The sequence below is a fragment of the Macrobrachium rosenbergii genome, chromosome 37 (genome assembly GCF_040412425.1).
Source record: "Macrobrachium rosenbergii isolate ZJJX-2024 chromosome 37, ASM4041242v1, whole genome shotgun sequence".
Taxonomy (NCBI): domain Eukaryota; kingdom Metazoa; phylum Arthropoda; class Malacostraca; order Decapoda; family Palaemonidae; genus Macrobrachium; species Macrobrachium rosenbergii.
In genome coordinates this window covers 2,227,501-2,251,948 of record NC_089777.1, presented here as the reverse complement: position 1 = coordinate 2,251,948, position 24,448 = coordinate 2,227,501, and the positions used below count along the sequence as shown (strand labels likewise).

The 24,448-nt window shown below is 34.8% G+C and overlaps 1 protein-coding gene across 1 annotated transcript in view; it reads right to left on the bottom strand.

Annotated features, from left to right (window-relative positions):
* The window catches only part of Parp (Poly-(ADP-ribose) polymerase), a 259,948-nt gene that overhangs the window by 35,679 nt on the left and 199,821 nt on the right, over positions 1–24,448 (bottom strand). The window contains exons 11-12 of the mRNA XM_067081290.1: positions 21,674–21,722; positions 5,687–5,793 (exon numbers count right to left, since the gene is read on the bottom strand). Of these exons, the coding sequence (XP_066937391.1) occupies positions 5,687–5,793; positions 21,674–21,722 (156 nt within the window). The remainder of the gene's footprint in view (positions 1–5,686; positions 5,794–21,673; positions 21,723–24,448) is intronic.

Here is a 24,448-nt window from a genome sequence, read left to right as displayed (position 1 = left end):
TATCGACGTACAATACATCCAGTCGGCGTTTAAGGGTTAAATAAAGGGAACTCATCATTACACAGCAAAAACTCCTAATGCACATAAAAGGTCTGTACCACTCTACTTAACAGGAACATGAACAATGTGTAGACTGAGTGACATTTAACAGTCACAGGGCTTGCCCAAAAGATGCGTTATTCACTGAGGGGGCACACTGAAGCATAATGTATTTAAACAAATTGGAAAGCTTAGTTGGATAAGATTAAAGGGAATGAACAAGAATAAAAGGCAGAAAACCATGATAGCAAGTTGAACCAGCAATGTAAAGGGCCTTTAATGCCACCTACAATGTACCAAATAAGGGGTTATCTCCTGTGAAGCATGTAAAAATGTTCCACATGATGATCATGACAATGTATCTCCCTTTGGACAGAATACAAATAACAAAAGTGAATTATGGGCAGTGATAAATTCAAAAGGAATGATATCAGTTAATAGTAAGATACGTTTTCCTTACAATACCTATGAATGATATTGCGCAACTACAATTACCTATACTGTAGTATATATGAAAATCTGTGAAAATAGTGAGACTTTCAGGTACACTGTTGCTAACACAAAATGTTTGAAATGCACACTGGGACTTATCATATAAGGGAATTAATTGCAATATAATCTAGTGAATGTCATGCAAAAAATTCCTCTAATGTAAAATATCTTTCAATAAATATAAATAATGGAGATAAGTGAGATTCCTCTCAACCCATTATTTTCTCTTACATGTATTTTACCCTTAGCTACAAATTTTGACTATTCTGCAGTAAAACAAACGAAATCGAAGTATCACAATACGCAATTATTTTTGCCTTCTTGTCTATAACCCCATCTGAATGAAAAAAAAAAAAACCAAACCAATACAGTACTGTAGGTTGCCTGTCCAATTTCCTCAACTTTAAAAAAAAAAATTGTTTTGCAAAGTTTGGAGTGAAAACCATAGAGAAACCATGAAGTCTGTTATGCTTACTAATAGCAACCAGCTCTCTGATCTTAAGAAATTCATAGGAGCTTCAAAGAACATAAAGAAAGTGAAATTTGATCATTAACTTACGACACTACACTTGGCTTCAGTGGCTAATATAGTAAAAATGAGGGGACCTGGCAACACAAAGCAAATAGTATCTTGCAATAACCTCACCTTCAAGTGAATATTATTTGGTACAAGGACATTAAGCACCATTAGATATGGGGCTCTGATGCCAGATTCCTAGTATATGGGTACTGCTTGCAGTGAATTTTACACAGCACAATGCAGCTGATACTAAAAGTCTTTTTTACAGTAAAGTACATAGCTTTTTGACTTTTTCTTTTTCACCTTTGCCCTTTGGTCTTTGATCACCTACCTGACTAACTTCTTGAACTGTGTTTACTCTTATCAAAACAGGTACTACACCATAGTTTATATATAAATAAAAAGGTCCACAATAATATTTAAAAATCATGTAAATAAACAAAATGCTTTTTGCCAAACCATATGCACTGGTCTCTTTTTAGCTACTGCATAGCCCCCAAGGACTTGGTCACTATAAAATTAAGTGCATGCACCATATTTTAGAAAAGTAATTTTGTATATCTAAACAATTTTTTAACATTTATGTGAAGCCTGATCACAGTTTATTTTCATTTGCAAACAAATTCTCTTGGAAAGCCCCAGAAGTCCACCTATAGAAGACTGCAATCTAAATAACCTAGCTCATATTCATATTAATTTTAAAACAAGAAAGAATTATCATAACTGCAAAATGCTAGTTAAATAAAAGGTTAAAGCCAAATAAGATCTTACCAAGCCACTTTGTTTACTCCTTTATCTCTTATCTTCATTTTGCTCTATTCTCTGTATTGTCATAAGAAAACCTTCAAGGTCATTTTCCCATTCTTACACTTCCCTTTCAAACTGAAGAGTTTACATGCTGTTTGAAGAGAGAGTGAACTATTTTTGTTATCATCTGATATGCATATTATGGATAGCTTGGTATCAAAGTCTTATGCTAAAAATACAAAACAGAGATACAGTAGAAGCCCAGACCTCAACACTAATCTATTCTAGAAGCGTCGAGATGTGATTCAGTCAATTTTTTCCATAAGAAGTAACTGAAAACAGATTAATCCATTCTCAACCACCAGTTATTACTCTAATCTTGCCTTTTTATACAAAAGATTACACATATATTACAATTACAGGCAGTCCCCAGTTATCGGTGGGGTTCCGTTTCTGAGAGTGTGATAAGCGAAAATTGCCGCTAACCGAAAATCGGCGATTTTCGGCACCTTTTCGGTGATTTTCAGGGGTTATCGGCGCCTCTGTTTGGTATGTATCAGCGCCAATACCCAATTATCAGCGCCGATAAGCAGAAATCAGCGATTTTTGGCGCAGAACATTGCCGATTTTCGTCACTAGACAAGCGCCATAAAATCGGATCGCTGTTAACTGAGCCCGCCGTTAACAGGGGACTGCCTGTAAATAAGTTTAGTTAAATAACATACCGTATTAGATGCACTTTTTAAAATTTTTAAATGTACTATACTGTATAAAAAAAATTGCCCTACATCCAATGCAGCCATATTACTGATAGGAGAAGGAGCGCTGTAGGCTAGGCTAGGTACTTTAACTGTACTGGGTAGGCACAAAAACTGTTGTTAATAAAAACAACATAGAAAAAAGCCTAATTATTACAGTAAATTAATAAATATTAAAAATAAGCCGAATTATGTCTGTTATCACAAACTTACGAAAAATTAATTAACAATATGTCAGCAGCCTGCCTTTCAGCCATTTGCCATAAGGGGACGTAAACAAACCATACTGCTGCCCTTGTGGCATATCACAGTAATACATAAATGTTGTTTACGTAACAGTAGTGTTGATGGTAAATTTCATACAGAGTCTACTGGGATACTGTACGTATATTACTCTCACAACAAGGTACACAATCCTTTATCTGAAATCCTCAGGGCCAGATGAGTTTCAGTTTTTGGAATTTTTTGGATTTCAGAACTGTGGGGTCTGGAGTATAATCTAACATCACTACTGCAGCAAAAACATATTCTTTTTTCTTTTTTTATGTTTTTTTATTATAGTTATTATAGTTTATTATTATTTATATTAATATACTGTTAAATGAATGTATGATAATTAAGATCATCAATAATAAAATAGTGGGACAATTAAGACCATATGTTCACCAACACATTTTTTCAACAAAAACATTGTAAACTGCAAAAAATATACATGATCAAAATTGTAATTCAACCTGTGAATTTTAACAATAAGTAAGACTATAAAATACATTTCATCATATCGATCTTGGAGAGGGTTGTTGTTTATTGTTACTAATAATGTCATCACCAGTTTGCAATCGTATATCTGAGGGTGGTCTGGGAATAGGTTTTGCAAGTGATGACACATCACTATAAAAGATTGTTGTGGGATTTTCATACCACTATAAAGTCAAAATTACTGTTAAATACTTGTTTTCATCAAGAAATAATTACATAAAGTTAATTACTGAGTAATTTTTGCAAGCTTCAGTCAAATAATCACGACCTTGGCAACGTTCAGACTTATAATATGTAGTGCCGTACATACAATTTGTGAAAAATGTCTATAAATAGAACAAAAGTACAGGGCTGTCACTGGAAACAACTCTCCAAGCAACCTACCAGCCAATCAGGTTTTGGCTGTACAGTATTCTGTCTGAGAAAGAGCGTTTTGCTCATGGAAGCGGATGATTTACTCATGGAAGCTGACGACGACGGAAGTGCGTGTTTTAAATACAGTATGTAGTTTTTAATAGTAAAGATGTATTACCTGTACTACACATATTTTAAAACCTTATGAATACACACACAGTGTGTGCATGTGTGTTAATACCTATTAGTTAAAGAGACCCAAATTAGCAGTATCTTTTTATGAGAGAGAGAGAGAGAGAGAGAGAGAGAGAGAGAGAGAGAGAGAGAGAGAGAGAGAGAGAGAGAGAGAGAGAGAGATTCATCTCTTTAATCTCTCAAGGGATGTTAATCTATTTCTGTTTCCTATTTCCATGCTTCCATGCAACTGACAACAACAAAATTTATATATTTTTTTGTCTTCCAAAGATGTACTACCTGTACTATACATTTTTAAAACATTATGAACATATACACACACACACACAGTTTGTGCATTTGTGCTAACACCCATTGGTTAAAGAGACTCAAATTAGCAGGAGAGAGAGAGAGAGAGAGAGAGAGAGAGAGAGAGAGAGAGAGAGAGAGAGAGAGAGAGAGAGAGAGAGAGAGAGAGAGAGAGATTACTTAGGACTCTAAGGCTTCAGACGTACAATTATTTATATCTTGGGAGAGAGAGAGAGAGAGAGAGAGAGAGAGAGAGAGAGAGAGAGAGAGAGAGAGAGATTACTTAGGACTCTAAGGCTTCAGACATAAAATTATTTATATCTTGGGATTTTCTAAGGTCAATTCTTGGGATTTCATAAGAAAAATAATTTGAGTAGCAGCAAAAACCCGTTAGCACACCAAACCACCAACATTATGAATTGACACTCTACTTTCAACAAAATGTTTTTGGTTTCAAGAATTTTGGATAAAGGATTGTGTACCTGTATATTGTATTTCATGCACAGAATCATACATTTTTTCCTTAAAAAATAATTTTAAAACATCTTTCAATAAATGTTATGATATTAAAATTGTTTTTTCCACATAATATTCTTGTAAAATAGGGGTACGTAGTATGCAAGGATGCGTCTTCTACGACGGCAAATACGGTACTGCCTCTGAAACACTATCACCAGCAATCTGTTTTTTATTCATCCAGACTAACAATAATTTTTCTATTTCATCTATTATGGGAGGCCTCTGTTTTGTCATACTCGTAACCCCCTTAGCAACACTGGTACTTTTTACTGCCTGTTTGTGCTTTAAAAATGTACTTATGGTGGTTCTTGGTAGCTTAAACTGAGATGCTAAATCAATCACACGAATGTCTCTTTCATACTTTTCAGTAATCTCTTATTTAAGTTCAATTGTGGTTCTTACCATTTTCTTTTTCTGCTTGTCTGCAATGGCTTTCTTGGGACCTATGTTTTTATCAAAACACAATACAAAAAGCCACAAAAACTAAGGAAATAGATCAAAACACTGAAGCACAGCTGAGTGGGGTTTAAACGACACCTGGGAACAACACCAACTAGCGCCAACTGACTGAAACATGATACACTTTGTTTGCAAATATCTTGTGGTTTATTAGGTCGGATTCCGGTTTTTTGTTTGAGCTCCAAAGCAAAATTTACTAAAAATTTTGCATTGAAATCCAATTATGTCGAGTTCTGGTACAGTTGAGGATGGGGTTCTACTGCATAAAATTCACAAAAAATACACCAAGTTATCACAGCACATCCACATATGACTGCTATACTCGTATACCTCCAAGTAAGTGACCATACTAGCACAAGATTAAAGGTTAATTTGATGTAATAATATACAATACAAGATAGAGGTGAAGAATCTGTTTGGAGAAATAATGGATGATTACCTTTAAGAGGATGTCATCATATGTTATTTACATAACACTTACTTAGAAAAATAGCTACTGAATATAAGATCATTTGTGTTGCACCTGTTTTGCTGCTCTAGTATGTTTCTTTCATACCTGATAAACATGAGCTTTGTCCTCCAACCCTGAGTCTGGATCCACAGCTGCACCTCCTTTGAGTTTAATCTTCTGCTTTTCAGGAACACTCTTGATATATCTTGACTCTGTGAGAAAAAGTTTTTCAAAAATATTTGTCACAAACCAATTATACATAAACAATTCAATCAAAAGTAAATTTTCAAGGACCAAATCAATGCTACCATGCAAATGCATGAAGGTACTCAACAGCTGCACCCTCAGCTTTTAAAGACTAGAGTTTTCCATTCTCTAGTAAAAACACTTACTCCTGGTTGAAATTAAAATGATCTTCATCAGGTCTCAAAATAATAACCACCTAATGGACTAAACAGAAATTTTCTTACCCACTTACAAAAATGTTTATATACAGTAACAAGCACAAAACTTTTAAAACAGAGTAAGATAAAATGTGGGATGCAACCTTTGGCATGTGGCCTCATACACTTGGATAATTTAATTTGGTTTTCAATACTAATGGCTAGTGATAACTTAAAATTAAATTTTGCTGTGTACAAGACTGTCTGCAAATATTTTTTTAAATAATGGTCCCCAAAAAATATGCAAGTGCATGCAACTTGATAAAAGATAACTTGTTAAAAGTATGTCAAACTTCAGTAAATGAGCCATGCATTCTAAACTAAGGTAAATTGAGCATCACAATGTATCTACATTAAAATGAACATATCTAAAAAACAATAAATATGCTGTGGATAGATAACTTTGTATTTCTCTCAAAAGTCCATCCTCAAGAGTCTCTTACGCCAAGAATTTTGAATAATTCTTGTCAAATAAGATATGCAGCTGACATCTGTATGAATTCCTTAAATTTTTAGATCTTACAATTAATAACATTAGTGATTTTCATCACTGTAAATTTGGAAATGTGATGACAAGAGATGGAGAACAGTTAGTCAGGTAAGCTGTAGATGTGGAAGTAACAGATGGTGATCTATCAGGAAACCCAAGGAATCATGGAGAAAGCAGAGATGAAACCTAAACCTGATGAGAATTTGGGCAGAGTACACAGGAGAGAAAAGTGTGGACAGAACTCATTTACCCCATAAAAATACTTACAATGAAGATGGTTAAGTGAAGTTTTCCTTCAAGTAGTGTAGTTCCTAGTATCTGTTTTATGAAATGGCTGTTTTCTTGGTTTAATTGCATTTCTATTGCTGTCTGAATCTTAAATTCAAGAACAGAATTCATTACTTCATCTCAGTTTCTAAGATATAGCAAATTACAGAAATTACTGACTTACTATTTCAAGTTTTGCTGCCTTGCCACCAATGCATGCATGAAAAGGTGCTCATGCTGTCACAGTGGCCAAAACATTAGCTGTGGCCTAAAACATTAGCTAGCATACACAGGCATTTTCTTCTTGAATTTTGTATGTATGCCTATTAATTCTGTGTATATATTTACATATTTAAATGTTATTCTTAAAAGGTACTGAATAGTTTTCTATACTTCTTCCTATGCAATGGTGTCAGTCTTTGGCTGCAAGATGTCTGAACATAGGAGACTTGAGTTCTGTCACCATTACTCCCAACCTTTGTATACTTTGACATGTCAGTCAATTGTGGAACTTTGTCTGGTTGACTGGACTTTTCAGTGGGCCCAGATATCAACTCTGCCAAGCAATGTATTGCTGCTGGCTTATGTCCTGAGTAGATTTTTCTTTGATTACTGTCTATGAAGTTATATTTCATGTTATGATACTGGATTTCATGCCATTTTGAAGCTGAATGCAACTACTTATTTTATTGCAGCATGTTAAAGGAATGCAAAACAAGAATAAAACATCAAAATGACAAGCTAAGTTCCTCAAAATAGCATTTCTATTCTTTGCCTTGAAAACACAACAGAAATAAAGTAAGAGATAATTAAGTTGTTTTTGCACTCTTAAAAACTTGGAAAAATTGCAGCATCAATTATATTTGCTATACTGTTACATACTCTTTCAAGCTGATGGGTCTGGATGAACAGAGTAAAATATCAAGACAATAATTGTAATAAAATATGCAAGAAGATAGCCTCCTCACTGATACATGGTCCTGCTTACATCTGGACAGAGTGTCCATTCTGAAGAAAGAACTTTATTTTCCCGCCTAGGCAGCCTACAGTTGCTTTGTCTTCTCCTGGAACACACTGGGGAATAAAGCTTACCAAAGGAGATACTGTCAAGCCAAGTGACATATGCACTCAGATACAGTGGCCCATAAGACTGCGATGTATGAACTATAACTGTGATATTAGAAAAAATAAAGATTGTGATGTATGAACTCTGATTGCAATGTACAAAAAAGAACAAAGACCTTCTAACAGAAATATTGCCATCAGTTCTAATACAATATAATAAATAACACCTTCTACTTCAGAAGCAAAATTCCTCTGGCCTGAAAATCTAGCAGCTGAATCTACACATATGTGAAAAGTTAAACCTTTGAGAAAGGGTTAACAGTGTAATTGCTGTCCTGAGGTCTTGTGGGTGTTACCAATAAAAGAAAATCTCTAAGAACATAACCGGAGAGGAAATTTAATTGTTAAATTTGTTCAGGCATCTGTAAGGAGGTAATCTCTTAAGGGAAACTAGGACCAATCAGAAATTGCCACCCAAGTATTGGAGTATGGTTCATGGGGAAAACTATTGCATTTGGGACAAAAGCTCCAGTTCCTGTCTTCCATGGGATGGAAAAATGTCTACTGAGCATAAATCTATATCAATACATAGTCCTCCTGGTATGTTCCAAAAGTTTTAACTCCCAGTTGACCGAAGAATTGGAACTGGAACATAAAATTTAGGCCAAAGACCAAGTGCTGGGACCTAAGAGGTCATTCAGCACTGAAACATTGAGAGTATAGAAGGTTTTAAAAGTGTAATAGGAGGAAGAACTCCCAGTTGCACTAAGAAACAATTGTTGGGAGAGGGTAGACAGTAAAATGGTCTGGTAAAGAAAATTAATCCTTATTCTTATTTCCATGTGTTTACTGATAGAATAAGTGTTTTCAATTTCCACTTGTTTGTTGATAGAATATTCTTGGCCACCAACATAACTTTGAGTATGAAATGGCAAAGGAATGCCATGAGAAACTGGCATCAGTAAGCCATCATCCAAAGAAATACTGAACAGACAGACTACTGCATTAGGTCACTGATTAAATGAGTTCCAACTTTATAAGGTTGCTGACTACCACCAGTAAATGCATCATGTATTCAAGTTGTTGACAAGTGGTTTGCACATCATGAAAACAACCCAAAATTTTCAATTTTAACAAATACTCAACAAAAATATTCATAAAATATATGTTCAAAACCAGTAATGCTAAGACCCTACTATAATACCTTTGGGATCTGATGATATCAATCCCTTGAGATTCAGAAAACATCAAATGAGTCAACCATAAAAAGAAAAAAAATCAATACAGTAATCCCTCAAACATCTGGATTAATAGAGCCAAGTCATGTCAGATAATGGTGAAATCCAGATAAGGGCGATTAAAAAAATCTACAGGAGTTCAAGAGCAACTCCGTAACCTTCCGCAACTGACCTTGTCAATACCACATAACTGTAAACACTCAATATGCTTATAAACAACAACCATCACACTTTAAACCGTTAAAAATTTACTGCATAAATACACTTAAAAAAAATGCAACCCCTTCTTTTTCTCTCATAAATGACAATTTTGTTGGTAGGTAGCCTTCCTGCTTACCCATAGCCTACCCTGTTTTATCACCATTAATGTTTTATACAACAACTTTCTTATCAGTTGTTACCATATTATATTACCATACACGAGATACGAGTGTATTTGTGGACTACTGGCCTAGGCTAAGTGTTACTCTCACAGTATCCATTTGCATAAGTCAAACAGGCTATTACAGCTGTATTTAAGATGAAGTTAAATGGCAATGAAAATGACATTTTACTTACTAATCTATTTACTATATACTGTATTTTTATCATGTTACATCATCATTATATGCATAAAAAAAACCGATCAACTGCCAAATGCATTTACTAGGCTAGGCTAATGTTTACATTCTCAGAATCAGCTGATTGAGCCTCCTACCAAAATAATTAGGAGAATCCCTTTTTAGTTGCTAAAAGAAATGAATTATTACCAAAATGATTATATTTAGTTTTGCTCATGCATATAAATGGGTATACAAAGGTAAAGTAACATACTTTGTTAAAATGAAATCCCTTAAAATCACAAACCAGCTGTTTCCATATTCATTTGTTGTTTATGTCATAACCTATATCATTTATGACAGTTCTTTGGTAAGAGGTTCTTAATTATAAGAGATGGTTATGAACTGTTACATAAGCCATAAGTTTGTTAATTTTGTTTGAAAGACTAGCCTAGCACAATCTACCAAAAATGAAATTTGCTCTATAAGCATAGCCTACTACAGTATGATCTACCAAAAATGAAAGTCACTCTACACCATAGCATAGTGGAGCATAATCTACTGAAACTGAAATTTGTTCAGTAAGTAAAGACTACTGTATTTTCATCTTTAACTTTCATTTACTTAACAAGACAATAGGATTACTGAGTAAAAGAGGTTAGCCTAATGTTATGTGGGCTACTGAAAATGCAACTCGCATGATACATAAGATATATGACGAAATCATGTTTAGGGGACAAAATTTTAAGGGTCGCATGATATGTGAGATCGCATGATATGTGAGTAATTTAATTTGTTTTACTCATTCTGCCCTATCATGGGAACTGTTTGTTTGCAACACCCTGTGTTTACATCTTTAGTACTTATGGCATTTCTCAATGAAGACTGTCCAAAGCAAGTGTGTATATGTTTACATCTACATGTGGCATTTCATCATTGTTAATGTTACCATCTCTACATAGTGTATGCATTCTTTTATGGGTTTCTTAGTGGAGTATCGCGTGTTGCCATTTTTCTTTTTTACTTTGATTCATTTACTGTACATTATTTCATTTCATGTATGGTTAGCACACATTAGTGAATATTTTATCACTGCTGATATTTCATCTCTAATTACCATAAAAATATTTAAAATGCAAATTTGTAGATGTTGGCAACACAGTGCTGTTTATAAGTATTGCTGTTACCAATACAAGTGAGTGAGTATGTGCATATGTACATACCCTAAGCACACGATTGTGTTTATCTTTTGGGTTGTAAAAATAAATAATGAGAATACAGTAAAAATATAAAAGAGAATAATTGTGTAAAATACTGTACACAAAAAAATTGAAAGCGTGTGTTATTCTACAGGTTTCAATGTAAGAAATACCTCTCTCTCTCTACCATAACGCTTCTTCTTTTTTTTTTTTTTGCTTTATTACATTACAGTACTTTACATATCCTTCAATAAAATGTGGAAAAATCGTTAACATAAAAATGCGACACAAAACAAGCTCTAGCAAGTCAAACATGTACCTAGCCCTCTTCACCCCTCCAACACTGCATCCCCACCCCCTCCCAGCCAGGGAACTGCTCCCCAGCTCTACCCACCTTCCAAAACAACCCCTTCTCTGAGTGAGTTCCTCTACATAGCCTTATTGGGCCCCCTTTCCCATTCCCTCACTCTGAAAACTTCTCTAGGTCTCCTCCAACACCCAAAACCCTTTCTAAGTCTGTTTATATATGAGTGTAAGCAGTGTTACCATTTTCCTGAGGCCATTCAGCACTGTCAACCATCAAAGAATGGGTTTTTCACATTTTTTAAAAATCTATATATATAAAAAATAGCGCACCGAGATAACTGACCATGGTATACCATACTTCTGGATATATCAGTGCAAAATGGAAATATCAAGTTCAGGGTTTTTGCCTCCGGAATGAGTGCCGAACTGTATTTTCAAATTACGTGCCAAAGGAAATGCTGGGAGTTTGAGTGAGGGAGGAAGCGCATCACCCACGCTCACCCACACCCTCAATGGGTCACTCGGTTGCCAGCATCCCTTGTGTTGATGCGTCTGATTTGCACTAACTTTATCTCGACCCTTGTGGGCAGCACATGGTGTTTATTTCACTTTTTTGTGATTTATAGTGATTTTTGCGATGGCTCCTACCCAAGAGAAACGTTCGAGGAAGCGTTTAAACAGCCAGGAAAAGCTGGATGTTTTGGTGCACAGACAATGTCTGACATTATGAAAGCTAAAGGCAAACTGGCAGCATTTAAGAATAAAGGCTATGATATTGAACATGGAGGGGACAAAGCTGGTGCTCCTTGAAAAACTATGAGGGTATCGGAAAACAACAAACATGAAGAAATGGTACAAAGATGGTACATGCAGCAACGTACAGCAGGAGTCAGCATCGGTGCTGAACAGCTCATCGAGGCTACCAAGAAACTGAGCATTCATGCTAGACCAAAGGAATTCACAGCATCAATTGGTTGGGCTTCTCATTTAAATGGAGGCATGGCATAGGCTGAAAAGTAAAAGTGTCAGGAGAAACACTGTCTGCTGATGAAGATGCTGCTGTGAAATTCCGAGAAAGGATTTGCCAGTTGATTGAGGACGAAGGCTTGCTGCTCTCTCAAGTTTATAAGGCCAATGAGACTAGCTTTATTTCAGGAAGATGCCTGATCGTACGTATGTTATGCAAGAAGAAAAGAGGGCAAAAGGCCACAAGATAAGCAAAGAAAGAATTTCCATTCTTTGTTGTGCAAATGCTGACAGGATGCACCGACTTAAGCCTGTGTGTGTCAGCAAGGCAAAACGGCCACAGTGCTTCTGAAACATCAACATGAATGACCTGCCTGTTCTGTATGAACATGTGTATCTTTAAGCATTGGTTCTTCAATTATTTCATCCCTGAAGTCAAGTACCAGATGAAGAACCTTCAGATTTCCAAGGACCGTGTTCGTGCCCTACTGATCCTCGATAATGCAGTAGCTCATCCTGACATAAAAGAAATGTTCAGTGAAGATGGCCAGGTTCATTGTCTTTTTCTTCTGAATACAAAGTCTTGGATTGGCAGCAAAGAGGCTATACACGGCCTGTTCCAGAAGGAGGTGCACTGTGTGATGGAGGGCGCCGAAGAAACAAGAGGACAAAGGACTCTCACCAATATGAAGAATTTCAATCTTCACTTGGCTTTCCATAATTGGGTGAAGGCGTGGGACACCATGAAATTATCAGCTCCACAAAATGGCTGGAATAAACTGCTGAAGAACGAAGATTCCATTGTCGATTTCCAGGGGTTTGAGGACGACGTCATCCTCAACCAACTTCGAGCAGCAGGCGAAGAGGAGTTACAGGTCGAGGATATTGAAGAGTGGATAGAGGAAACGACAGCTGATCCAGGTTATGAGACACTCACAGAGGAAGTGATAGCTGAGCAGGTAATACACGAAGGTGCTGCTACAGCAGGTGACGATGAGGAAGAGTAGCCATAAAAGAAAGTGCCAGTGGGTGAGATGGCTCAGTACCTGGATGTGATAATGGGCTTTGTGGAGGACCTTGCTGAGCTACACGTCTCCAGTCTCTACTTCCCCCTTCTTCAGCTAAAAGATGTGCTTGATCTACGTTAGAAGGGCTTTGGAAGAAAGCAGATGAAGATAACACCTTTACTAGGCCCAAGATGCCGGTGCCAAGTCATGTTGCTACCCCTTCCTCCAACCCCCAGCCATCCATGTCCTTCGCCTCGTCACTGATAACGCTGAGTAAGAAGACTGATGTGGGGCCCTGCCTGAAATGCTTCAGGTGTTCTGAGGGCAGTGATTTATTCAGAATCACTGCCCTTCGCCTTCCACTACCACTTGGGAATTTGTCCTTTGCCTGCCATACCACATGGGAATTTGTCCTTCACCTGCCACTACCACAAAGTGACTTAAGACCTTCATTCCACTTTCAAAGCGAGTACTGCCATTATAAAATGGCTTAGGCCAAGGCTAATTTCATTACCATACATACTCACTTACCATGCGACTCGAGATATACAATCAGAGTATGTAATATTCACATATTAGTATCGTACTATAAAATACAAACACAACGAATATGCATCTTTTCCATGGCTCTTTTAAAATGTTATGCTCTACTTCACTGTATCCAATAATACTGTATGTATCTCATATAGTAAAACCCCGTATTTGCAGGGGATGCGTATCCACACCACCCTGCGAAAAGTTAAAACCAGCGAATACCTAGAACCCTTCTAAAAACACTTACAACTGCCTATTTTGTGTTCAAACACACACAAAACAAACTAAAAATGCTTATACAGGTATTATCCTACTTATGATGGAGTTAGGTTCCAAAAAAAACCATCGTTTGTTGGAAAAAACGTAAGAAATACCAAACCGTACCTCAAACATAGCCTAGCCTACACTATAAAATATACTTTTTACATAAACGGTATAGTAATTATTAAATCAGCTAATTCTGGAGGTTCATGCAAAGTGACTTATGATAATTCAATACAAAGAGAAACTGAATAACAAGCAAGAGTTAGCTTAGCCTTCACTAAGGTATACTGTATACATACACAGTAGCGTAGCCTACATTATACTGTATAGTCATACTCCGAACTTACGCGAGGTTAGGTTCCAGAACCCCTCGCACAGGGTGAATTTTCACGTAAGTTTGGCATGGTCTCTAAAAATGCTAATAAATGCTTATTTCTAAACTTTAAACACTAAATATGACCCTAATCATGCTCCCAAATTATTAAGTTAACTTTTAAATGAAATTATAGTTACTGTAATTTCATTTAAAAGTTAGCTTAACCCTTAAACGCCGACTGGACATATCATACGTCGACTAAAATTGTCTGTTGGGTGCCAAGTGGAAGTACCGTACGTCGAATACAAAAAATTTCAACCTTCGGTCAACTTTGACTCGACCGAAATGGTAAAAAAACGCAATTGTAAGCTAAAACTCTTACATTCTAGTAATATTCAATCATTTACCTTCATTTTGCAACAAATTGGAAGTCTCTAGCACAATATTTCGATTTATGCTGAATTTTTGAAAAAATTTTTTCCTTACGTCCACGCGGTAACTCGGCCGAAAATTTCAGAAATTCTTTCTTCATTTTGTCGTAATTTTTGCACTGTTTTATATTAGCCGTTACATAAAGTTTTATATATGAAAATTTGCACAATTTCATGTAAAATACAACAAAATACAACCCATGGTTGTAGCTTTTATTAGTTTGGAAATATTTTCATATAAATCACGATAACTGCCAAAATTTCAACCTTCGGTCAACTTTGACTCTGCCGAAATGGTCAAAAAACGCAATTGTAAGCTAAAACTCTTACATTCTAGTAATATTCAATCATTTACCTTAATTTTTCAACAAATTGGAAGTCTCTAGCACAATATTTCAATTTATGGCGAATTTTTTAAAAAAACTTTTTCCTTACGTCCGCACCAGAAATTCTTTCGTCACTTTGTCGTAATGTTTGCACCATTTTATATTAGTCGTTACATAAAGTTTTATATATGGAAATGTGCGCAATTTCATGTAAAATACAACAGAAAATAACTCATGGTTGTAGCTTTTATCAGTTTTGAAATATTTTCATATAAATCATGATAACTGCCAAAATTTCAACCTTCGGTCAACTTTAACTCGACCGAAATGTTAAAAAAACGCAATTATAAGCTAAACCCCTAACATTCTAGTAATATTCAATCATGTACCTTCATTTTGCAACAAACTGGAAGTCTCTAGCACAATATTTCGATTTATGGTGAATTTCTGAAAAAAACAAAAACTTTTTCCTTACGTCTGCGCGCAGTAACTCGGCCGAACATTTCAGAAATTCTTTCGTCACGTTGTCGTAATGTTTGAATCGTTTTACATTAGTCGTTACATAAACTTTTATATATGAAAATGTGCACAATTTCATTTAGAATACAACAGAAAATAACTCATGGTTGTAGCTTTTATCAGTTTTGAAATATTTTCACATAAATCACGATAACTGCCAAAATTTCAACCTTCGGTCAACTTTAACTCGACCAAAATGGTCGAAAAACGCAATTGTAAGCTAAAACTCTTAAATTCTAGTAATAATCAATCATACACCTTCATTTTGCAATAAATTGGAAGTCTCTAGCACAATATTTCGATTTATGGTGAATTTTTGAAAAAATTGCAGTTTTATATTAGTCATTACATAAACTTTTATATATAAAAATGTGCGCAATTTCATGTAGAATACAACAGAAAATAACTCATGGTTGTAGCTTTTATCAGTTTTGAAATATTTTCATATAAATCACGATAAATAGAAAAAATTCGACCTTCGGTCAACTTTAACGCGACCGAAATGGTCGAAAACTGCAATTGTAAGCTAAAAAACTTACAGTCTAGTAATATTCAATCAATTAGCTTCGTTTTTCAACAAATGGGAAGTCTCTAGCACAATATTTCGATTTATAGTGAATTTTTTAAAAAAACATTTTTTTACGTCCGAGCGTTACGAATTCATGCATCATTTTGTGATAATATTTTCTCTGTGTTGCTTTGATCGTTTTACAATTTGTTGTATACCAAAATCATCGCAATTTAGTGTACAATACAAAGAAAAAAAAATAACCCGTTAGCTTTAACCGTTTTGCTCACAGTGCGATTTGTATAAAATATGAAAAATTTTTTTAGAGTTCATATATTTCAATATTTATATATGATAATGATATTTTTTTTCTTTTCTGATGGTTGCATACTAAACTTCAGGCAATGACAAAAAAAAGGAGCCAAAAATGAACTCTTAATCTTAAAAACTAAGCGTGCTGTAATTTTTTGAAAAAACTTTATTTCCGCTTCGGTGCCAACTTCGAACCAGGAGAGAGAGAGAGAGAGAGAGAAACAGTTGTCCTTACTTAAGAGAGTGAAATTTTTTTATATATTACGGAGAGAGATTTTTTAGAGAGAGAGAGAGAGAGAGAGAGAGAGAGAGAGAGAGAGAGAGAGAGAGAGAGAGAGAGAAATTTGACCACTGATTGGCAACACTCCCCTTCTTGTCATGTTAAATGACATGTCTGACAGCTTTTGCCTTCACCTCCTTCTTACAAAAGATGAGGGAAGAATTTGTTTGTTCAAAATAATACGAATTTTGTAATTACAGTAATAATATTATTATTATTATTATTATGATTATTATTTAATTTTATTAATCTTATCATTTGAAAATAAGTACTTATTATTAGGAAAAAAGTTTATTTATCATCCAAATAAACATACCTGTATACATGTACCATAAAAATTCATCTCACTAAAGAGAGAGAGAGAGAGAGAGAGAGAGAGAGAGAGAGAGAAAATTATTACTTTTAATAATATTTAATGTTATTTAATTTACACATAAAGGCCTGAAAACTTTTAAATTACATAAAAAACATTATACAAACACCTTTGCTGGGTGTCTCAGTGTTTGCAAATGTGAAAAACTCATGTATGACCATTAGTTAGGTTCCAATGAAAAATTTGTGTATGTGAATTTGTGCAACTCGAATCGCGCAAGTTCGAGGTATTACTGTACTCTATATTCGCATATCGTATTATACAAACGTCAACATAACGAATATGCATCTTTTCCATGGATCTTTTAAAATGTTATGCCTTAATTCACTGTATCCAATAATACTGAATATACTCTCATATTGCTTTTGTATTAAAAATTGGTTCACAGCGATCAGTGTTCTGATTTGGAAATGTTTACACGGTGTTTATTTCGCCACATTTAACTCAGTTCAGTGCACTTTTCTTGCTTCTAGTTAGCGTAAATGAAACTCTAGAGTCTAGATACTTTATTTATAAGGGGCAAGGTTATTTTTCGTTATACGAAGTTTTTTTAAGTTGAAATATAACTAAAATACACTAAAATATGTCTCGTTGTGAAATTAATTTATCCATTATTTTTGCTAATAGATGACGATTGACAATGGCCGTTTGGGGACGTTTGTTTTGTGTAAAAAGAATTCAAGATTCCATTCGCTATTTTCACTATATTTCATCATAATACGAGCTTTACGTATTTATCATTTACCAGCGTAAAAATAATAACAGTATTGTGTTCTTTCATGCCCAGTAGTTTTGATTAAAATAATTTCTCTCCCATTTTAATTACGATCGAGTTTCATCTATGTTGCCCATGCACGATAATTTACAGCATAGTCATTAGCAGCCTGAACACTGTTCTCTCATCTTCAGCTACAACTTGCAGCTTAAATTTAGCAGTATATTACCTTGACGATCTTTTATCCATACCGAATTAGGGTATAATGTAAAAATATGTTAGTCCTATTCTACTTAATGTCATTTGTGCCACGACCTACGGTAATTGTTTATTATCGTGCGATGGTTGAAATGCTGCCTGCGCCTGCGTGAAATTTAAAAATATTTCATAAATAATATTGTCGTATCAGTATTAATTGCTTACCCTATTGCAAAATTGAATTATCATACGGTGAATTATCGTAACTCGAGCATTACCCGAGTATTTTAATAGTTTTATCACAAAAAGTGCATTTAGTCATGAAAATGAGATGAAAATACAGTATTTTGTGAATATTTCTCAGTGAAAAATACCACGAATGGGTGAATTTTCTGCAAATAATGGGTAGATACGTTCCGACAAGAAATCCGTGAATACGTGAGTCCGCAAATTGTTTGAATGTGAACACGGGGGGTTTACTGTACTCTTGTATTATATAATACAAACATAGTGATCAATGTTTTGGTTTGAAAGCAGCTGAGGGTGATTGTGTAAAAGTATCAACAGATTCCCTTTGCTATTTTCACTTGGTTTCATCATAACAAGCTTTACATTATTTATCTTTTATCTGTGTGAAAACAACAGTAAAATGTGTTCTTTCATGCCCTGTATATTTGATTTCATCCATGTTACCGATGCACGACAATTTATAGTCGTTGGCAGCTTGAACAATGTTTTCTCAGCTTCAGCTACAACAGTTCTTCATTGGAGGGGTGGCTAGAGCTCTCGGCTAGCACGCTGTTGGTCCAGCGTTCGAGTCTCCGGCTGGCCAACGAAGAATTAGAGGAATTTATTTCTGGTGATAGAAATTCATTTCTTGTCGTAATGTGGTTCGGATTCCACAATAAGCTGTAGGTCCCGTTGCTAGGTAACCAATTGGTTCTTAGCCACGTAAAATAAGTCTAATCCTTCGGGCCAGCCTTAGGAGAGCTGTTGATCAGCTCAGTGGTCTGGTTAAACTAAGATATACTTAACTTTTTCAGCTACAACTTTGCAGCTTAAATTTAGTACACGCATATATTTTCCTTGCTGATCTTTTCTCCATAGCGAATAAGGGTATAATGTAAATATACATAAGTCCTATTCTATTTAACATCATTTGTAACATAACAACAACAACTGTTTACTATCACAAGACAGTTGAAATGCAAGGAAAACAGCTGTTGTTATCCGATTTGTTTGTTCTTATTAGCTTTCTCCTTCCGTTGTTTATGGCTGTACATATTTACGCAATGAGTATAAAGCTACTAACAATACTGTTATCACTCTCTTATATCTTTTTAACTTATTTAACTAGAAGACGGGATAAAAAGATGGAGGAAAAGAGGTTAGTACATGAGATACATGATAAAATCACGAGTATATACAGTAATTTTTATTTATTTTACTCAAATATTTTCCATGTTTATTGTAAAACTAGGTAAAATTTGTTATTGTTACAGTTTCTTTATTAATTTACTTTGCTTTCAACTCTAAAAATTATGCTAAAGCTTTTACTGTCCTGCAGCTTATATTAACAACACAGCTTTTATCTTACTTTACGGGTACTGTTTGTTTACAGTATATAAATAGTATATGTACACTTTATTGCAAAAAAGAAAATGAAACAGCTATGAGAGAAAATGACTATGCTTACGTATAAAGGAGTAACTTAATTAGTTGCTAATATATGATGACTTGGGTGTTTTGGGGTGTATTTTTGTTTGAAATGTTTTTAAATTGTTTTAGTACAATGATTTATGGTATATTTTTGTTTGAACTATCAAATTAGGCAGTGAACTGTTAAAACAGGCAGTTATAAGCATTTTACAGTAGTTTAAAGGGTACAGGATATAAATATATCTGTACTTCCTCATTGGGCGAGTCAGTGGAGTTGTGGGCTAGCACTCACTAGGCCTGAGTTCGAGTCTCCGGCCGGCTAATGAAGAATTAAAGGAATTTATTTCTGGTGATAGAAATTCACTTCTCGCTATAATGTGATTCGGATTCCACAATAAGCTGTAGGTCCTGTTGCTAAGTAACCAAATGGTTTTTAGCCATGTAAAATAAGTCTAATCCTTTGGGCCAGCCCTAGGAGAGCTGTTAATCAGCTCAGTGGTCTAGTAAAACTAAGGTTTACTTCACTTAACCCTTAAGGGACGGATTGAGCCTCAGTGTGAAGTAAAACAGGATTGGGGAGGTGGAAGGATTGAGCCTGAGTGTGAAACAATATTACGCACCACTGATATGGTAAGAATGAGGCGAGAGAGAGGTGCCAATACTTCTATATGTTATAAATCCACTAATGGCAACTTTTATACTGACTTGAGAGTCGGGCCAGTTGCCGCAGAACGTCTTTTCAGCTGTCAGTAATGCTTCTGACTTGAAGGGGGAAAGTACTGCATCTCTCTCTCACATGGGTCTTTTTGTAAATTTGCTTGTAAATATACGAAGGGGTTGACTGTTGTTTTTTATTTTTGTCTTTTATGATAGTATGTCGGTTGTAAATGTAATTTTACAAAGAAAATTGCAAAGAAATATTAGAAAAAGCATGTAAAAGTAAAAAAGTTACTGAATCTTCCTTCTCGAAAATTTACGTGAATATTTTTCAACAAATATGCAAAAAATTTGTTACTGCTTTTATTTATCTGTTTTGATATTGTGTGAGCAGTAATAGTAATTTTACAAAATACAATAAATTTATTTATTAGAAAAAACATATATAAGTTGGTAAAATTTACAAATGTCTTGTAAATGAGATCCCACAAGGGATTGTAAATGGTCATTTTCAACTTCTTGTGGCAGGTAGGGAAAATTTTTGAGAATTTTTTTTTATTTATACAGTGTGCATGTACACATCATCCTCTTTCCATTGATGTGGTTTTTTTTTATTTATTTTGCCGACCCCAAAGTTTCCCCGGTCTGGGGTGCTGCACATTGATAAATTATGCTGCCCCTTAAGGGTTAACTTTGTACTTCATAGGAAAAACATGCATTCACGTGTATATGCAATGAAATGTCAGAGTTTCTTTCATAGCCTGGGTACACTCGGACGCTTTAACCCGTTATTTCGGTGAGATCTTTGGGCTTTGGTCCCTGGTCTGGGTGTGTCGGATAATGTCAAGTTTTGGATAATCGATGGATTACTCTTAATAAATATTTAATGCAAAGGTGACATATGGAGGAGGAGGATGATGATGATGATTATTATTACTGTACAGTACTTAGTTCTCTGATTTTAGCTCTCACAAGGCTGGTGGGTGTAAGGACATCTCATATGCAATAATAGGTATAAACAGCAACATTGTAAATATCATTGTGAAAGAAACTTACACTATTTCATGGCACACAAAATAATTCATAAATTTCTATCAAGATTTTATTTTAAATTTTCTTATGAAAAGTATACAAATTTCTGTTGTCATTTAATTTCAATTTGTCATTCCAAATTTAAATTTTGTTGTTTTCATCTTTAAATAATAAAAAAATATAACTTGTTCAGCTTCAAGGTGGGGTCAAAATTAGCATTATATCATGACAAATTTTACAGAGAACAATAAAAAAAAAATAATCTCTAAGCTCATAAGCAGTGAGCATTAGTGCGTTTAACCACTGAAAAGTTTTGAACCACCAAGGAAATTTCAAAGGATTAACCATGAGTCTACAGCAAATTAGTTTGAAAGCATGTAAATACTTTGATCTGAAAAAAAATATATAGCAATGAAGTAAATATAAACAAATTTCAACTTAACCTTACCTGTTTTAGATACTTTGGAGGACTTAGCTGAATGGACTCTATCTTGTGGCTGTGGAAAATAAAATATTTCTTAATATCTACATCCATAATCAGTTTATAATGCTGTTAACTGAATCTTAATATTATTCATTTTGTTATAAACACTGAACCTTAAACTCAAAGAGAAACTGAATTTTTCTCAAAATAAAGACATGAAAAATTGGAGTGAGAAGGAACTCAATAGCTAGCTGTCTCCTTTTATAACTCCCTTTTGTTCTAATTCTCCAGGGATAACACCTGGCCCCACTGTTCATACTGCACCTGTTTTGAATCCCATCTCCTCTTCGTATCATTTGCCTGGCAGAATTTTCCTCTGCTTTTCAGGTAAGCCAGTAAGATAGCTGGAGGTAAATCTTGAGGAAAACATCTCTGGCCCCATCGGCCAGAAAATCTAGAGAAGTCAGTAGTCAATGAACCCTCATCGGAGTCACAAGCTGTCCTTTCCACTACAAGGAAGGACAGCACTACTCATTTCTTTATGAAGCATACAAAATTTGCAAAGGAACGTCTGGGAAGCAAGGAAATCTGCCTGGTATCTGATATCTTTATCTTTTTCTCTTGAACTTACTGTACTCGCACTTAAGTATTCCATTCATTTCTATTCTCAAGTGAAGTTAACATATGTCTCTTGAATGCAATGCTCCCTCCTGATTCTTGACTCTATTTATGTATGTGTAAGATGGTAATTACTGTAGGCAGTGTGTTAATTAGACATCTCTTTGTTCCTACAGGAGTGATGTCCTGTGTTCTCATATCAAGCGTACGTCTATCCTGACTCAAGATTGGTGGGAATTGCATCATTAGAAAACTCTGTTGCATTTTTTCATTAAATTAATTATTCAAGGATTAGATTCCCCTATTACAGTTGACCCTCATTAAGCTGGACCCTGTTAATCCGGATATTGGATAAGACAGACACAGAAGAGGGTCAGCCGATTTAAAATATATAACGTTCGTCCACGATTTAAGATTACTCTTCCTCCGCTCATCATGTACCATTTTCCTTCTATTTACCTTAAAAAGATTTTCATTTATATTCTTATTTAACATATACTGTTCTGCATTTATATTGCACTAAACTAAAATGCTTTTAACTTGTAACTGATTTAACTTTGGCACAGTACGTACAGTCATTATGACATGCTATTGTCTGGAAGGGTAGAAAGTACTGTAGTCAATCACCGAGCACTAACTGTTTTACTGATCTGCTGCCTGACTGGCAGCTAAAGTACAATACTTTGTATGTTTTTAGGAAAGACATGACAAAAGTAAACTCCACGAAGACAAGAGGTGAGTTACTGAACAATGCTCGTGTTTACGTGGCAAATGACATGAGAGAGAGAGAGAAATTGCCAGTTTCCTCTGTGCAGCTTAATTCTATCCTCGAGAGATTAAAGAGATGAATTTTGTTTTGAAAGTATGTCAACACAGTGTTAGTAAATATCTTCTAAATAAAAAAAAATTATTTTATTGCTGAAGAATCTCTGAACCAAGAATTTTGCACTCAAAGTTATGAGAAGGAATTCATTCTATTTTCATGTAATGAGTAAAATACATGCACTATTAAAAACTATGTATTGTATTCAAAACTCATGAACTCATGTCATCGTTATGTCATCGTCAGCTTCCCGTGACCAAAAAGATCTTTCTCTGACAGAATACAGCTAGAACCTGATTGGCTGGCTGGTTGCCATGGTGATCTGTTAGCCAATGACAGCCCTCTAATTCTGTTCTATCTATAGACATATTTTGATCACAAATTGTGTGTACGGCAGTAAGCTTGAACATTGCCATGATCGTGATTATTTGACTGATGATAGCAAAAATTACTCAACAATTTGCTTTATATAATTATTTCTTCATGAAAACAAGAACATAACAATAATTTTAACTTTAGTATGGTGGTATGAAAAATCCTACACAGTGTCATAGTGATGCGTCACCACTTGCGAATCCTGTACGACTGCAAACTGATGACGACTTTGGTAACGATAAAGAACAACCCTCTCCAAGATTGATATGATGAAATGTATTTTATAGTCTTACTTATCACTAAAATTCACAAGTTGAATTACAATTGTTCTGATCATGTATACTTTTGCTTTTTATGGAATGCTTTTGATAAAAATATGTGTTAGTGAACATATGGTCTTAATTGTCCCACTATTTTATTACTGATGATCTTAATTATCTCACATTCATTTAACAGTATACTAACTTAAATAATAAGCTATAATGAATAAATAACTAAACTGAAAAAAACATGCAAAAAGGAAAAAGAATGTTTTTTTCTGCAACAGTAATGTTTATGCTCCTGACCTCAAAGTTCCGAAATCCGAAAAATTCCAAAAAACAAAACACATCTGGCACCGAGTATTCCAGATAAAGGATTGTGCACCTGCAATCTAAATTTCTATTGTATTTTTCATTTTAGAGGACAACTTCTTTTTACTTGACTACTGTGTTAATGTCTTGGCCTAGGCATCTACATATGCGGCTGAATTCTATCATTTTTATCATGTTTTATTCTCCATTTTTCATCTTTTACTGTGAGCTTTAATTCAAATGTTTCTACATTGGTTTATTATTCATACTCTTTATAAAAATAATGAAATATAGTATATTTATAGGTATTTATTGCCGGTTAAACCGGACTATCAGCTAAGATGAACACCCTGGCGCCCCATTAGTCCGTCTTAACAAGGGTCCACTGTATTATTATGCCCCATTGCAAGT